The sequence below is a fragment of the Lutzomyia longipalpis genome, chromosome 3, assembly GCF_024334085.1.
Source record: "Lutzomyia longipalpis isolate SR_M1_2022 chromosome 3, ASM2433408v1".
In the NCBI taxonomy this organism is placed as follows: Eukaryota; Metazoa; Arthropoda; class Insecta; order Diptera; family Psychodidae; genus Lutzomyia; species Lutzomyia longipalpis.
Window position 1 is genome coordinate 24,032,705 of NC_074709.1, and position 17,956 is coordinate 24,050,660.

The following is a 17,956-nucleotide window of genomic DNA, read 5'->3' on the forward strand; positions in this document are numbered from 1 at the left end:
AAGCCGTGGCTTTTAACGCAGAGTACCCAAAATCTTGTTCAAGACCTCCAAGAGTCCAAAATTCGTCATCACAAGAAGCTTGTCTTGAAATAAAAAAAAATTATAGGTATCTTGTCCACAATCAATAATATTCTTATAACGGAACTGTTAAAATGCTATATACAAAACTTATGTTTTGACGCTCAAGCCTCTCCTTCAAGAAAGTCTTCTCGTGTCTCTAGTTTGCAAAATCACTTTTAGGATTGCAAATTTTATTTTTATTATTTTAAAATATAGTGTGAGAAATTTGACAAAATTTTGAGATAAGCCATAAAATAACAATACCCTCGCGCTTCTTCACAAAAATGTGGTTCAACAGCTTTGTTGAGGAATATTATTTTGCAAAAAATTACGCATTCACATCACATGGTGGCGTTGATTTAAATTAAAGCCAAGCTGAATTTCATTATAAAAACTTTTAAAAGAAATGTGTTGCACATTCTCTAAATTCTCCTATTTTTAAAAATAGCTTTCAAATTGAAATGAGAAGACCATGGAGTGACTTTTTTTTCTTCATTCAAAAAGTCCACTCTTTTCGGGTTACCCTAAAATGTCACTTGCGTGAGAATTTGCAAAGTCTCAGCCTCTGGCTCAATGTGATCTTGCAGATTTTTGGTATGCCTTTTGCATAGCTCGCACTTTGCTGATTTTGTAATCTATATGGAATCTGTGGTCATAATCAATCGATTGTGAAAGTTTTAAAGAGAATTCTTTAATTTTTCAAAGAATTTTCAAAGTAAATCTGGAATATTTCTTTTAATTTTCCTTCAATATTTCTTTAGAAAATTATATATTTGATAAAGGAGTTAACCCGTTTTTTGTTAATGATCAGGATTTGAATTGAAAAAAAAATCTTTCTTCTTTCCAAACTAGTGTTTATGGTTTAATGATCAAAATCATTTGAAAAAGATCCACAAAAATTTGAATATGTTTTTGAATAAAACGTTCTAAAATATAAATAGTGACGTCATAATTGTATTTTGGTCACTTTTATAAAAAATACTTTGTCAAAAATCACCGACGAACCATTTGAATGAACGCAAATGGTTCATTTAATTAAAGGGAGAAAAAGCCTACCTAATGATGACGTAATTATTTACATTTTTGCGAATTTTTGCCGGTTTTTCTTAGCTGATCTTAGGGAAAAATTAAAAGTCTCTTTGATGATTTTTTTTTAAATTCTTTCTTGAATTTCTGCACGATTACGTGATTCTCAATCGCTTCCTCGAAGAAGGAGTTTTGTCATATAAAATGGGTAAACTCCTTTTATTATTTTTATGACCTAAACTCTCGAGAGGAACATTATTGCTTCTTTGACCAAAATTAACTAAAATTGTGTAAACAATCCATAGAAAATGTTAGCACATCCATAAAAGTTCCAAATCAAGAAATGTTAAAATAAATCGTAATTCTATTCTAAAATTTATTTGTTCCTGAGGAAAGGGACAAAGTTCTTTAAAGAAGAAGAACTATTAAATAAAAAGAAAGTAAATTCCTCGTTGATCTTATCCATTTTATTACTTAATTTTATACAGAACAATTAAAATTTTCTTAATTATTTAAAATGTAATTAAAATGAGCACTATTTAAAAAAAAACTTCAACCAAAAAAAATCTACAGAAGACAACATTCACAGAAAATAGGGAAAATAGTAAATGATTTTGCAGAGTAAGTGTACCACGCTGTACATTCACTTTATTCATTAATGCAAGTGTACAGCGAATTCTCTTTACTTTTTATTTTATCTCGTGTTTGCAGAGACATATATTGTGATATGGCCCAGGAAGCTGATGATGTAAATTATGTGTGCCAAATGATTGATGGCAATCAATTTCAAGAAAAATTTGCTAAGCAATTTCAAGAACGTGTTGGGAGACTTCATTATCCATCCAATGCGATTAGAGGCCAAGCTGCGTTGAGGGATTAATTGGTGAATTCCAATCGAGACGCCGCCATGCCAAAACCGCGTGTGTGAGGTGAAAGAGTCAAAGTGAGGAAACTTCTTGTGGTTCGATGCTTTTTCATGGTCAACACAACTCATGGGACTTTTGTGTGCGTTTTCTTGCTGCTCTGGTTCTTCGTGCACCTTCTTTTCCACGTTAACATTTTTTTTTCGGCGGGGGACTGGTATATGGAGGGACCCGGTAGGCTGGTTGCGGGTCGATCCGTGAGCGTGGCGCAGAGGGGAGTGGGGGGATGAGGGAGCGGAAAAGAAAAATCCAAAGGCAGCTCGAGTGAATTTCTTGGACGAAAATTTGGGTATAAAAGCACACGGCACATGGGGCAGAGTCATCAGTCAAACAGTTGAGTTCGGTCTCATAGAAATTCAGCACAGACCTCTTTAAAACAAAAACAAATCAAAATGTTCAAATTGGTGAGTTCTTCGTGAATTTTCTTTTGTGATCAAAGAAGGATTTTTTTTTGAAAATCTTGAGGATTTGCAAGGATTTTAAGTGAAGTGTAGCAGAGGGATTAATGTGAAATGTATTTTTTCTGTGATTGTTTTAGGTGGTGTTGTCTGCTATCCTGGCCGTTGCCGTCGCTGCCCCATCTGGAGTCTCCCACTATGCTGCCCCCATCCTCACCAAAGCCGTCCACTATGCCGAACCCCTCCACGCCACGGTGGTGAAGCCCGAGCTGGAGCGCCGCACATACGTCGAGGTTGAGCCCCAGGTGCACGTTGTGGACACCCCAGTGGTGAAGAAGGTTGCCGATGTTGTTGAGCACATCCCAACTGCTGTGTCCCACCAGAGCTCCACCATTGTCCACAACACCGAGCGCATTGCTCACCCCATCCTTGCTCACGGATACGAGAAGACCATCGTCGAGGGTGCCCCACTCGTCAAGACCTACCATGAGGATACCCCAGTCCTCAAGACCTACACCGCTCCCATTGGTTATGCTCACCACTACGAACCCCATCTCTACTCCCACGCCTACGCCTACACTGCCCCACACGCCTACGCCCACACCTATGCCGCCCCAGCCCTCCGCTACGGATGGTAATTCAGCAGCGATGGTCCCACTCATCGTCCCCATCGACTGATGATACGTTCATCCACGCCGCTTTCTATTGTTCACATTCCCCACCAAAACTGCCAATTCTGCTGAATGTGAAAGATTAGAATGATTCGGTGCTCAATAAATTATTGAACGAACAATTTACAAAATGAAACATTTCTTTTATTTCTCTCCAATAAATTCTTCGATGCTCCACTTTCAACCCTCCCCACTGTACTTGACCCACAATTTGACCTAAACCATCCAATAAATTCCGCATAACAAATTGCCCAAGATCATGTATGCTGAACCAATGCGGAGGGTCATGTAAATTCACTCCAAGAAACCCCAATGAGAGTTACCGAATAAGTGAAACGACGTATTTTAATTTTCAACGCAATTTGTTGGGTTTTTGGTGTCACAAATATACGGTGGTAAAGCAAAGTTCAAACTCCTTGACCAATAAAAGAGACAAGAGAAAAAATTAAGTTGTGCAGTCTTTCATTTTAATGCAAAGTAGTCACATTATAATGCGGAATTACACAAGTATTTATATGCAATTTCACTCTGTGACTGACTCACTATGGGTCAGATTGCAAACTTAATATGCTGAAGAGATATACAAACATTAAATTCAAATATTTTTTTCATTAAACTAAAATTCAAAGGTAAATTCAAAGCTATTTATTATATATTTTTAAGTGGAGGCGCCAGGTAGTTCTTATGTATCTTCTTCCATCGTTATCTATCGATGTTTTATTTAGTCAACAATTTAACAAAAAAACTGACAATGTTTTGTAGATAGTTTATGATCTAATTTTGTCTTTAAGTTCTGTAGAAAATATTTTAATTCAATAAATTAAAATATAAAGCTTCTAAAGCTTCAAGTTTTCGAGTCAAAGCGAGCTGTTTGTGTATAGAAAAAGTGCCCTGATTAGGTATTAATTAAATCATCTCCTTGAAATATGTTTTATGCGCTTCTATTTTAATTTCCATTCTTAACCAGTTGACACACCTTCTCCATCTAAGTGTGAGTATCTGTATCAAACAATATTCTGCCTCCATAGTAGACAAGTCATGAAGTCTGTAATATTGTTACGTGGAATAAATTAATAAAATTGAATATCAAATTAATAAAATATATTTTATGAGATATTTTGAGTACAAAATTACAGCTGCAATATAGTCCCTCCCAATTTTAGATTTTATGAAAATTATTTGTTTGAATTAATAAATTTTCTTGTCTTCATTGCGTTGATGTCTATTTTACCCATTTTAGCACCACGTTTAGCTATTAATTACTGTGAAGGCTCAATAAATCTACTAAATTATGTGTTACTCTTTGCTTTTGCTACTGATCCTGCCACTACCTTATATGTATGACTTAATTATACTTCTGCCACATATAAATCTTAATCTCTCCATCAAACACTACAACATAATCTCAAGGTATGAAGCACCATCCATGTTGATGCGTAGTCGAAAAAATTTAAATATACCAACCAATTCTTTGGGTGTCACGTCTTCCACAACAGTGGCAGCAATTGCAGTAAATCACGAATACAAAAGAAAAGATCATGTTGAAAATCTTCAACCTCTTTTGCATCACCACACAGCATCGCTTAAGAAATAAAACAAGTTGATTCGGTGGACGCGATTTGTGAGAAACAAACGTGCATTTTTACAAATGAACGAATAAATTATAACCTTGTAATCAAATTAATTTTCACATATGAGTGTCACCCATGAAAGTGGATCAGTTGCAAAATTCATCAATTGTGAGCAATTTCAGTTAACATCAAAAGTTTAGGCTCAAGTAAAATTCAACCATCGCGAAATGATATTCCAATGACAAAGTCCTCCGCACATTCGTCTCGAATTTGATCTTTTTGTTTTTCTTTGCTCTATACTTCCATCGCGGCAGCAAAACAATGAGCCATTGCATTGCCGCACACAGATTTAATGAAGAAATACAATGTTAGCTAATTGAACTGACATTTTTTACTGAAATTGAAATTAAGGAGTTTATTCATTTTTTTTTTGGTTTAACGGAAAATTTCTTCAAATTGAAATAAACGAATCATAATCATTTTTTTTAGAAAGAACCAACGTCTTGGAGTTAAATAAAATTAATTGTTGCTCCTTGAAATAATAGGTTTTATTTGGCTAATCCCGATTTCTTAAGCCACGCTTAAGTGTTTTCAAGCGAGGATTTGCTTAATTAAGTTAAGTTTTAAGGATTTGAGTTTAAGTTTTGAGAATCAAGCTTAATTTTTTAAGCTTTTAGTAAGCATTAAGTTTTCTTATACCTGACTTTCATTTTATTTTCAAACTAAACTTTTTTTTTAAGCTAGGCCAGAAATGAATACATTCTTTTGCCTTCTGATAAAAAAAAATAATTTCTTAATGAATTTTCCTTTAATCAATTATACTGGAGAGATTAGCAATTCAATCATTTAACAGTGTGGAATGATAAATTCTTGCAGGTGAATGGATGAATTTAATTGTTGATCTATTCGCGCAATTGAGCACATAGGAATGCCACCGCATGAGTTGTGGCTTCTCTGGGGCCTTAATAAGGCCTTCTGGATCCCCAAGTGTTGGTTGACTGTGGCGGATGTGTGTTGGATGGCAGGCAACACCACAATGGACGTGGTACGACCTGAAAACTAATCCACGAGAAGGTACTACCATGATCTGTGAGCTACAACACCACAAGGTCACTCTCCGTGACAAGATTCTTATGTTACAACAAAACAAGAAGGCACTTTTCTGTCCAGACGCTATTTAATGCCTGCTGGAGGAGCAACTTACAAGTTTCCATTTTTATTAATTCTCTTCCAGCCATTCTCGTTTGTTGAGTTCCTCACATTTAAACCGAAGCACTTAATTTCGCACTTTTTGCCGCTCTTTTTATTAGGCAATGAAAATTCTTTGCAAAGTCTTTTAAAGGAGAGAAATATCAAGCTAAAATATTCTATTCTTTTAGATATCACACGAAATTAAGGAGATTGAGAAGAAAAATGGATAAAGCTGTCTAGTTGAACAAGTTTTATTCATGAATTTTGTGAAATAATTTCAAACTTTTGTGAGAGTTTTTTTCTTAAGATTGTAGCGTATGAAAAGGGTCTTCATAAATTTGAGCCAAAAAAAAATGAAAGAAAAATTTAAATTTCACTCATACAGAAAATTATATTTACAATATTTTCAATAAAATTTTTATACAATAATCCACGCGGTTTGTGATTAATAAAATATAAAATTGGGCGCCAGATCACCCGAAATGGTGATCCCGCGTGGGAAAATAAAGAAAATCCATTGAAATTACTTACATATGTACAATATAGGAGCAAAATGAGAGATAATTACAAAATTCACTTGAAAATTATATAATACAAAAATTAAATACTCCACAACCCATTTTGCTGCCTATCTGGTCGACGGTCGTCAGGGAAGAGAGTGAGAGATGTTCCAATTCCCAGCTGGAACCCTCAGAAATTCAAAAATTGATTGTGGCGGGGATACAGGGTGCAACAATATCTAATACTTAAAAAAAAAAAAGAAAAAAGAGAAAAAGAAAAAAGAGTCTTGACTTGGGGAAAAAAGAATAGGAAATATAGGATAAAGGAAAGGAAATTCAATTGCACTCTCTGAAAATCCTACCCGATATTACACCATAATATCCATAAAAAAAAAATAAAAAAGAAAATCATCAAATTGTTTTAGATCTAGAACTTCATTAGAATAAATAAAAACAAAAAAAAATCATCAAGGAGAATATTTCATCTGCATATTCTTAAAACTATGAAAGGAGAAATAAAAATTATAGGAGAAATAGTACACGGGGGAGAAAACTCATTGTGCGTCCACTCTGAAAGTTCTACCCCATATTCAACTATTAACACCCACTTAAGGAAGATGGAAGAAATAAAAAATATTACGAATTCTTTTTTATAAGAAAAATCGTAGAAAAAAGATGTCTTAAATTGCACTTAAATGATCGAAGATAAAGAAATACATCCGAAGGCGATACTCTACTTGACAATATCCCCGTAGCAATGATCCTGCTTCCAAACTATCCCCTCACCGCATTCCCCTGGGAAAATGGTTTTCCATTATTCCCTGTTTGGCTCCTACGCTACTCCGTCTTTGTGCCATGTACTGTGGTGCGGCGACCAATATTCAATATACACAAAATTATGCCGATCTTGCCTGCATAGCCTCGCCCAGCGAAATAGCATATGCAGCTATGGCTGCGGAGGGTTAGGAATTTAGCCAGTGGCCATAATCGATACCACGGTGAAATGCGTTAAGTGGAAAAATTTGAAAACGAGCAATACCACAGAAATACGGTAGTCAAATAAAATATACTTTATCGTATGTAGATCCGTATGTCCGACACTCAAGATAAATTTAAGAAAAATAAAAATAATAATAAATATTTAAGATATTAAATCCAATCAAGAAAATAAGAAATTCTCCCCGCATAGAAACTGCTCAAGATCACAAATGCAGATCAAAAATATTTCTCGCCGGCCAAACGAGGGACTGTGAATTTGGGAAAGGAACATCCAAATCGACAGAACGTAAACTTGGGAAAAGAACATCCAAATCTACAAATTAGATCATACCATTCATAAAATTGATCTTGAAAAATCAGAAAAATATCCAGCGAATGAGAAATTAAATTTAAATTAATTTGATCTAAAATCTTTTGTGTGTTTCATAATCCTTCCAAGTAGGATCGTGTATGTTTTGCATAATATTTACATAATTAACAGTCTCAATCATTTATGGCTCTCAATAGCATGAGGAAAAATCGGTTTGGATTCCTTAATAAGTGCTCTAAAGGCAGAAAATCTATCTCCAATTGACTTTTTGTACTCTGCCATTGTAAAAATGTTGAGAAAGGAAAAATATTTATGAGGAAAAGAGAAAAAATTAGGGAATTGGATGAAATAAAAAATGTAGAGAGGAAGAATTATAAGACTCCAAGATATAAAAATAGTAAAGAGCAATTAAGAGAGAAACATAGATTGGATATCGATGTAGAGCAAAATAGAGTAGAGTATAGAGTTGCGTAGAGAAATTACGCAGAGAGGGAAAAATAATACTTGCTAGAGCGCTCTAGATCAAGAGACAAGCTGTAACAAAAATCCTCTCACTCTCTTACTCATTTGCTTTACTCTCTCAAAAAGAAATTAATTGAGAATAATGTTCGATTGTGAGAGAGCAATCGAAACCGGTTTGAAAACGGAAATTTTAGATAAGAAAATAATTTTGTGCTGCAAAATGCACAAAAATTTAATTCAAAATGAAAAATTATTAAAATTCAAAAATTTGCCTGCTAGCGAAGGCGGAAAAAAGCATGAAAATTATGGTGGTTAAAGCCTCTAGTTGGGCGCCAAATGTTACGATTAAAAATCCCATGATTGTGGAAAATCGAGAAAATTAGGAAAATTAACAAAAAATTGAATTTCCACTTATATACAATTTATTTACAATAATTCAAAGAATAATTTTACAAATATTTCCACGCGGTTTATAATTGAAAAATATAAAAATTGGGCGCCAGATCACCCTAATATGGTGATCCCGCGTGGGAAAATAAAGAAAATGTGGAAAATAACTTACATATTTACAAATTTGCAGCAAAAGGAAAATTATATACAATATTTCACTTAAAATTAAAAAAGTTCAAAATTCAAAACTCCACAATCCATTTTGCTGCCAATCTCAATGACGGTCGTCAGGGAAGAGAGTGAGAGATGTTCCAATTCCCAGCTGGAACCCTCAGAAATTCAAAAATTGATTGTGGCGGGGATACAGGGTGCAACAAGATTCTGGTTCAAGAATTTAACACCAAGAAGTTGCTTAGAAAAAAAAAATTGAACAACCGAATATTAAAGAAACTTTATAAAAAAAAAACGATAAAATATGCATAAAATCAATTTTTTTTTAAATTGTGGGTGAGAATTTTCATCACCCACATTACTTTGAATTCCGGTCAATTTTTTGCTGACAGCCTACATTACTTTATGATTATGGTCTTCAAATATTTATGAGCATATATTGCAAATGAGTACCTATATCATAAAAAAAATCCAAATACTTCATGGCAACATTTATTAAGCTTCATTACAAAAGCTCTTTTTTGAAAATTAACTCATAAACCTTGCAAAAAAATAATTTTTGCAAGAGAAAATTATATTTTTTAGCCAAATACAATTGAATTTATTGCACCAAAACCGCATCGAAAAAAAAAAAACATAATAGGGAAAATATAGGTATAAACTGTGCTGATATAATTTCCATTAAAAGCCAGCTTCGACAGAGCTTTATTCCACCCACGGGTAGCGACAACACAATAAAATTGTCTCTATAGCTCGTAAAAAAATAAAACTCGTGATTTAATTGCCCGGAATTAACATTTTCTTGAGAATTAATTTTTTTCTCATGCCTTAGTCTGAAGTGCTCTAAATAATTCATCGCGAAAGGCATCATTCGCTTTATGATTTTTTCTCCAAAAAAAAATAATAAAGGAGAAATTCGCGCAGACTTGATATTGCAACATGATTCAAATTAAAATCATCTTTAAAGTGATAATTTCAACGCGCATAATATCCATAAACATAGCCGCAATATCGCTTAAGAAATTAAATGATATCATCATGCAATTAGCAAGTTCAAAATGCTCACACAGCGGAGAAGATATATTTTGAGGAGTCAATTTATCGCCTCTTAAACGAAGATAAATTACGTACCATTATTGCGTAAATTAATAAGCGTTGAACTTTGTTGTTTAGCCAGTTTTATTTTAATGACTATCATTTATGTTGGTATGAGCAAAAAAACAAACAATCATGAGTTAGAAGGTGTTAAGAAAAAAAAGGCATTATTATTATGAGACTCATTAATAATATTTAAAATTCTTCAGAAGACTCGTGCGGAATATTTAAATAGGAAAAAAATAATAATAAATAAATTAAATTCGTTGAAATAGCATTAAAATCAACCACAATTAAACGAAGAGCTTCTTTGCTAATACCTCTACTTAACTGTTAAAATAGTGAAAAATGCTTTCATTCAAATCTTAGAGGTTTATGTTAGGTACTTTATGATCCTTAAAAATAACTTTTACCGCCTTTAAAGGAAAGATATGAAAAAGAAAATTGTTAAAAAAAAAAGAAAGAAAAAGGAATGCCAAGGGCACGCGGTGTTCCCAAGCGGTCCCCCATCCAAGTACTAACCGCGCCCGATGCTGCTTGACTTCGGTGATCGGACGAGAACCGGTATGTTCAGCATGGTATGGCCCTTGACGAGAACCTCTTGCTCTGAAGACGGAATACATTCTAAGAAATCTAGAACAATTCTCAATTTTCTGAGTTCAATTGTAACGAAATAGATTTAGTATAGAACATAAATTACGGGAGAAACATTAAACATTCGTGCTATTTGAAGATGTTGCTCGAAACTCTCACAGGGAAAATTTGCTTTAAAAAATTAGGATTTATTAAGATTATATAGAATTAGAAAATACATAGCACGAAGAGAATTATGTAGACTTTTCTTGAAAGATTTGCAACTACTTATGTTATAAAAGCCTGAATAAATATTTTTATTGAATAATTAAAGATTTGTGTTAATTAGTTTAATCACTTGCAGTTCAAGAAAATGGAAAGATCTTCTAACTAATTTAGAATATTACCCGCATCCAAGCAAAATGCTCTCGTCAAGGGCCATACCATGCTGAACATACCGGTTCTCGTCCGATCACCGAAGTCAAGCAGCATCGGGCGCGGTTAGTACTTGGATGGGGGACCGCTTGGGAACACCGCGTGCCCTTGGCATTCAATTTTTTTCGTTTTTTCAAGGTTTTCTTTTTGCAAAGATGTTGCGAAGATGAGAATAAAAACATAGGTTTAATATCAAACCTATCAAACTTAAATTCATTGCAAATAACAATGGAAATAAAATTATAATTTCCGCACATTCGCGAGTAAAAAGTTTATTAAAAGTTTTACTTAATGATATGATTTTTTAGTAGAAAACATATCATAAAATCATACAAATTAAAAAATGATTTAGGACCTTTAACTTGGGCAAATGAGTAATAAAAAATAGTGATAAAATTCTGTGTAATAATGAGTGATAAAATTCTCTTTTAATCTAATCATAGTGAAAAGCATCAAGCATTTTCACAGGAGATATGCACAGCTTAATATACAAAATACGTTAAAAATATTATTGAATAAAACAATAAATAATAAATAAATAAATTTCAAAAATTCAAAGATAAAAATAAAAAGGATGGCCCATGGGGGGATCGAACCCACGACCTTCGCGTTATTAGCACGACGCTCTAACCAACTGAGCTAATGGGCCACATGACGTACTCTGAACAAACTTTCTTCTCATATTTGAGCATATCGCAACATTTTACTTCTCTTTTACGCCAATTCTCCCAAATATTTTTCATCTCACTCATTGCTAAGGATTTTTCTTTAAATCTTCTCACTAATACTTTTTTTTCATGAAAAAAACCTTAAAGATTTGATTTTTAATTTGTGATTTAAGTATGTTTTGATGAGAAAATTCAAACACGGAACTGAAAAGTTTCTTGAGTTTTCTCCCGATCTATTTTTAAACTTTAAAGCTTTTCCGCCCATGATTGATTGTTCTATTTCTTTTTTTTTGTATAAATAGTTAAGATTAATCCATGCTGGATTAAACTTTTGTATTTGCATACTGGACAAGTACAAAAAGAATCTACCAACACTACATACTTGTTACATATTTTATTTATATTCTTTATTTTATCATCACAAAGCGTATAGCATATACGTGCAATTGGCAACAGAGAGCGACTTCCGCGAATATAATAGAATAGGATGCGAAGATGGAAAGCAAAAGAGACAAATAGAATCATCTGTACTGGATTATGGACAAGAATTACCACAAATGAGATCACAGAGACGTCCAAATGAGATCTGGATGTATCGCAGGTGGCACAAAGATGGAAATCACGCGAAGCAGGCGGGACTCCGCGGGGCATTATAAAAGTCCTTGCATGATCAGCAGAGCTGTTCAGAATCTCATCCCATTCCGTAGCGTGTGTGTCTAGAAAAGTGAATTTTTGTGGCAAAATGTTTAAATTCGTAAATATTAAATTTTTAAATTATTTTTTATGCATTTAATGGTTGCATTATTGATTATTACATTCTTTGTATTTGTGGTGATTCTTTGTAGGTTGTGCTCCTTGCTGTTTTGGCGGTGGCTTCTGCTGCCCCAGCTCTTGTTGCCTCTCCTGCTCTTGTGGCTAGAATTGCTCCAGCCCCAGAAGCACCAGCAAGCACTGCTCATGCCACTCATGTCGCTGCCGTTGCCCCTGTTTTGCCTCTAACATACGCAACCGCCCCTATTGCATACAGTGCATACAGCGTGAGTATTTCCGCCCAAAATGTTCGTTATTTCGTGATTTTGAATAACATATGCTTTTGTACCTGAAAACAGGTGGGCTACCCGTATGCACACACCTATTACGCCTATTAAGCGGCAAAAGAGATCTCTTTTTCGATTCCAGCAACCGATCAAGCTCAACCCTTCTCATCTCAGCGGTCAAAATAAAATGGAAGATGTTGATAAAAGAAAAAAATTGTGAAGTCTGAAATTACAAAGTGGAAAAGTGCAGCAATAAATTCGTTTTAAAAACTAATTTTGCTCAATTTCTTGTGAAGTTTTTTAGCTGTGTTTCTTTCAGACACAGCTTTTGTGTACCGAGCAAAATCGAAAGTCGTCAGATCGGGCTCAAACTTGGGATGAGCACGAATTAGGGTCCCCACATTCCAAAAAACGTATGCGCCAAAAAAAAATTTTTTCCGGCCGGCCGTCCGTCCGGCCGTCTGTCCGGCCGTCCGTCCGGCCGTCCGTAGTACAACGTTAAATTACAAGAGAACGGTAATAGATAGAGACTTGCGGTAAACGGCAAAGTTTAAATATCGACCGGAAGACATCCGATTATGATGTCAAATTTTACCCCCCACCCCTCCGTCCGCCATTTTGAATAACCTCAAAATTTTGTTTTACCTATATCTCAGCCGCTATTATAGCTAGAGGGTTGAAATTTTTATATGTTGTAGGGGCCATCAAGACCTTTCCAACGATACCTCATTTTCGAAAATCGGTCAAGTCGTTTAGTCAATATGACCGCCACAATTTTTCATCGAAAATCGACCATAACTCGAAAACGGCTTGACCGATTTTGATCAACCCGGGGTCAAATGAAAGATCTCAACAAACCCTACAACTCTCTAGAACATCCGAAGTTTCAAAAGTGACCGCTAGGGGGCCAAAAATCGAAAACAAAATTTTCGATTAGTTTTCGATGAATATCTCGAAAACGGCGACATAAATTTTTTTCATTTTTTGATATATTGTAGCTGACCATATTATCTAGCTTCGTGCCAAAAATGAAGAAAATCTATGGATCCGTTCTCGAGATATAGCCTTCCAAAGTTGGCATATCATATCTCGGATTCTACAAGTCCGATCTTGATCAACTCAAGCGCAAATGAAAGGTTTCGAGAAACCCTACAAATGTCTAGAACATTGCAACTTCGAGAAATGACCGCAAGAGGCGCTAAAATCGAAAACAAAGTTTTCAAAAAATTTCGAACTCGAATTTTTCGAAAATGGCGACATAAATTTTTTTCATTTTTCGATATGTTATAGCTGACTTCGAGACCTTTAAAACAAAAAAAATTTATGAAAATCTATGGATCCGTTCTCGAGATATGGCCTTTTAAAGATTTGTTAGCGTATGACTTTTCTACTTTCCCCGACTTTGCGCGTATTTAAATTAATTTGCGTTCTAGTTTGCTCTCACAAAATTCGTTCACTGAAAGAAACACAGCTCTCGTAAGCTTGGTCAGCTTACCTGTACATTTTTCTTTGAGAAACTTGAGAGGGCCGATGGAGAGTTGATCCGTATTGGTAAGCAAATAAGGTCGTTTACAATATTGCACACAAGAATAGGCTGTTTTTTTTTTCAATAATAAATTTTATTCCTAATATCAAAATTTGTGAAACATACAAAAACAAAGGAAAATAAAAAGAAAGGGATACAGATAATTTTTTTTTTTATAAATTTCCTAAATTTCCTCCTCTATTTTATTTTAGCATCGCTTAGGCTTAAGAGTGAATTTTTTGAATTAAAATTAATTGAATTGCTGCTGGATCTAAAACAAAATTATTTCATAATTCATTAGTAATTACTGATCAATTCAATAAATTCACTAAATTGAAAATTAAAATGTCCTTATAAGGACTAAAGTAATAAAAAATTCCTAAGAATTAAAAAAGGAATGCCAAGGGCACGCGGTGTTCCCAAGCGGTCCCCCATCCAAGTACTAACCGCGCCCGATGCTGCTTGACTTCGGTGATCGGACGAGAACCGGTATGTTCAGCATGGTATGGCCCTTGACAAGAGCATCATGCTTTGAAGACGGTGGACATTCTAAGAAATCTTAATCTGGATTATTGACTCATAAATTAATATGTTTATAAGGATTTTTATTAAAATCAAGTTAAAATATTATTTAAAGATTAAAGGTTAGTCTAGGCATGAAAAGAAGTTCAAGTTATTCAAACTTCGAAACGTGAAGAATGAGGAGTATATGAAGGTGAAGCTTTTTAATCTGACCTCAAAGTAAAGCTTATATAACGACGGGATTTGATTTCAGATAGGCTAATCTGATATCTTCTTTATAAAGCTCTTTTGAATATCTTATTAAAATTAAGAAATATTTAAGATGTCTTAGAATGTCTTCCGTCTTCAAAGCATGATGCTCTCGTCAAGGGCCATACCATGCTGAACATACCGGTTCTCGTCCGATCACCGAAGTCAAGCAGCATCGGGCGCGGTTAGTACTTGGATGGGGGACCGCTTGGGAACACCGCGTGCCCTTGGCATTCCTTTTTTTTCTTCAATTTTAAACTGTAGAACATTCTTTGAATTTTAAGAAATTATAAAAAAATCTAAAGTAATTTTTTTAATCAATTTTTTAAATATTTTTTCCAAACTCCAAAGCAAATTTCAAATATTCCGCCTTTGAACTCTGAAGTGTGTGTTGGAATAACGCCTAAAAATTTTTCACAGTCCCATTATATTGCAAGAGGTGAAAGATCAAGAATTACTGAACATGGAAGAGTGGAAAAATAGAACATCCTAACATATTGAAAAAGAAAAATCTTTATGTTTTTAATATTATTTGAATAAATAATGTTCCTGCATTTTTATGCCAGCGATGTTGGCATTGATTTTCCCGCCTTTTTACCCAACTGGAAATGACTGGAAATATTGGAATTGCGCCTAAAAATTTCCAATGTCATGAACCACGTGGTCTTTGTGGCTGTTTCAACTATTTCCCCTCCTGCCTGATAAGCTTCAGAAATAAACAAGATATTTATCAGAAGACCTCATTAATTTGTTTTTTTTTTAATTTGCTAAGAAAGTGAGAGTAATCCCTCCCCCGAGGTACTCATCTTGCTGAATTCCGGAAATCTATCATAGCACTGAGGCTAATCTCTTCGCAACAGAAAAGGTCATCTAAGGATCATCTCGACTGTGGCATTTTCGCAATTTGTGATTGATTTTCACAATCTCACTTGTTTACGCAATTTCTGGAGCTTGCAGTGCATTCAGTTGCTTCAAAGTAGTCGTCCAAGGAGGCTCGACACTAGCTGATCAGAGATTTGTAAAAGTTTTAAAGAAAGCACAAAAATCATGCCGGGAGACGAATTTTTGGGCTATAGATCACCGCTGAGCTCACGATATGCCAGCAAGGAGATGCAGTACCTCTTTAGTGATCAAAATAAATTTTCCACATGGAGAAAACTCTGGATTATGCTGGCTAAAGCTGAAAAGGTGAGTAAGAAATCCAACAGAACTGTGTAGCATTTGAAAATCATTTGCGATGCTTTTAACAATTAATTTGGGTTTAGGAACTGGGTCTGGAGATCACTGATGATCAAATAGCTGAAATGGAAGCCAATGTGGACAACATTGACTTTGATGCTGCAGCTGCTGAGGAAAAGCTCACACGGCACGATGTCATGGCACATGTTCATGTCTTTGCCAAGTTGTGCCCCAAAGCAGCCCCTATAATTCACCTGGGCGCCACTTCGTGCTACGTTGGGGACAATACGGATCTCCTCATCATCCGTGCTGGACTCGATTTGTTGCTGAATCGCGTGGCGGGCGTTATCTCGCGTCTATCGGAATTCGCGAGAGAATATCGGAATCTCCCAACTCTGGGTTTCACCCACATGCAACCGGCACAGTTGACTACCGTGGGCAAGAGAGCTACTCTCTGGATTTCTGACTTGCTCATGGACGAGAGGGCACTCAGGAGATGCCGTGAAGATCTCTGCTTCCGCGGTGTGAAAGGAACCACGGGGACTCAGGCATCATTCCTGCAGCTTTTTGATGGGAATGGAGCTAAAGTGAGTTTTTAGAGGATTTCTTTCTGTTGGAATTCTCTTAACTGTGAAATTCCCTTTCTGAAATTATAGGTTCGCGCTTTGGACAAGAGAGTTGGTGAGCTGGCAGGATTCTCAAAGTGCTACCCTGTTACTGGTCAAACGTACTCCCGCAAAGTGGATGTGGAAGTTGTGGCTGCTCTTTCGAGTTTTGGTGCAACTGTACACAAAATGTGCTCAGATTTGCGCATTTTGGCTTCACGAAAGGAAGTTGAGGAACCCTTCGAGAGCACTCAAATTGGGTCATCAGCCATGCCCTACAAACGCAACCCAATGCGATCTGAACGATGCTGTGCTATTGCAAGGCACTTGATCACCCTCCATGCCAATGCAGCAAACACCTATGCAACTCAGTGGTTCGAAAGGACCCTCGATGACTCCGCAAATAGGCGTTTGACTCTTTCAGAAGCTTTCCTGAGTGCCGATGCGGTACTTTTGACCCTTTTGAATGTCTCCCAGGGACTCGTTGTCTATCCCAAAGTGATTGAGCGTCATATTGCTCAAGAACTTCCATTCATGTCTGCGGAGAATGTGATCATGGCAATGGTGAAGGCAGGTGGTGATCGTCAGGTGTGTCATGAAAAAATTCGTGTTCTCTCGCACGAGGCAGGGGCTCAGGTGAAGGAACACGGCAAGGATAATGATCTGGTGGCTAGAATTAAGGCTGATCCCTACTTTGCACCAATTATATCGCAATTGGATGCTATTCTCGATCCAAAAACATTCATTGGTCGAGCAGCTGAGCAAGTTGATGAATTTCTCGAAGAGGAAGTGGCTCCAATTTTGGGGAAATACAAGGATCATCTTAAGGGGTTGAAAGCTGTCCAGTTGAACATTTAAAAAATATGCTACAAATAATAATTTTTCATTTTTTGGGATATTGTTTGAAATAAAAGAAGTTATTAATTGAAAAAAAAACGTTTATTTTTCATTCAATAATTTGAAATTCACGTTAGAAGCTACGAAATTTCCCAGATTTCTTAGAATGTCTTCCGTCTTCAAAGCATGATGCTCTCGTCAAGGGCCATACCATGCTGAACATACCGGTTCTCGTCCGATCACCGAAGTCAAGCAGCATCGGGCGCGGTTAGTACTTGGATGGGGGACCGCTTGGGAACACCGCGTGCCCTTGGCATTCCTTTTTTCTTCAATTTTTTAGAATTTTTCTTGAAACTTTTTAGAATTTTCTAAGTAAGTTGTATTAATTTCTTCAAATGGATATTTTTTCATCATAAACTGAACGATTAAAAGATCTTTGATAAATGTTGTTCATCAGACAATCTTACGAAATTTCTGAAGAATCTTTCAAAAATGCCTAACATCTTGATCAATTTTTCTTAGAAAACATTGCATAAATAAAACCACTAAACCTACACAC

The 17,956-nt window shown here is 35.5% G+C and overlaps 4 protein-coding genes and 6 non-coding genes across 10 annotated transcripts in view; 7 read left to right on the forward strand and 3 right to left on the reverse strand.

Moving 5' to 3' along the window:
* LOC129792881 (activating transcription factor 7-interacting protein 1) overlaps nt 1-17,956 on the forward strand; it is a 481,750-nt gene that overhangs the window by 124,871 nt on the left and 338,923 nt on the right. The window lies entirely within an intron of this gene.
* Nucleotides 2,373-3,045, forward strand: LOC129792325 (larval/pupal cuticle protein H1C-like). The gene is made up of 2 exons (XM_055831236.1): nt 2,373-2,413; nt 2,548-3,045. Exons 1-2 carry the CDS (start codon nt 2,402-2,404, stop codon nt 3,043-3,045), a joined length of 510 nt encoding a protein of 169 aa, XP_055687211.1. The 5' UTR covers nt 2,373-2,401.
* Nucleotides 10,241-10,359, reverse strand: LOC129794352 (5S ribosomal RNA). Its single transcript, XR_008751020.1, has one exon. It is a non-coding gene; the product is annotated as a 5S ribosomal RNA (ribosomal RNA).
* On the forward strand, nt 10,771-10,889 carry LOC129794353 (5S ribosomal RNA). The gene has a single exon (XR_008751021.1). It is a non-coding gene; the product is annotated as a 5S ribosomal RNA (ribosomal RNA).
* On the reverse strand, nt 11,351-11,424 carry Trnai-aau (transfer RNA isoleucine (anticodon AAU)). Its single transcript has one exon. It is a non-coding gene; the product is annotated as a tRNA-Ile (tRNA).
* LOC129793003 (uncharacterized) lies at nt 12,105-12,754 on the forward strand. Its single transcript, XM_055832526.1, has 3 exons — nt 12,105-12,197; nt 12,289-12,480; nt 12,553-12,754. Exons 1-3 carry the CDS (start codon nt 12,186-12,188, stop codon nt 12,589-12,591), a joined length of 243 nt encoding a protein of 80 aa, XP_055688501.1. The 5' UTR covers nt 12,105-12,185; the 3' UTR covers nt 12,592-12,754.
* Nucleotides 14,404-14,522, reverse strand: LOC129794354 (5S ribosomal RNA). Its single transcript, XR_008751022.1, has one exon. It is a non-coding gene; the product is annotated as a 5S ribosomal RNA (ribosomal RNA).
* LOC129794356 (5S ribosomal RNA) lies at nt 14,891-15,009 on the forward strand. The gene has a single exon (XR_008751023.1). It is a non-coding gene; the product is annotated as a 5S ribosomal RNA (ribosomal RNA).
* LOC129792943 (adenylosuccinate lyase) lies at nt 15,428-17,496 on the forward strand. Its single transcript, XM_055832402.1, has 3 exons — nt 15,428-15,964; nt 16,042-16,542; nt 16,612-17,496. The coding sequence occupies exons 1-3, from the start codon at nt 15,824-15,826 to the stop codon at nt 17,416-17,418; spliced, it is 1,449 nt and encodes a 482-aa protein (XP_055688377.1). The 5' UTR covers nt 15,428-15,823; the 3' UTR covers nt 17,419-17,496.
* Nucleotides 17,595-17,713, forward strand: LOC129794357 (5S ribosomal RNA). Its single transcript, XR_008751024.1, has one exon. It is a non-coding gene; the product is annotated as a 5S ribosomal RNA (ribosomal RNA).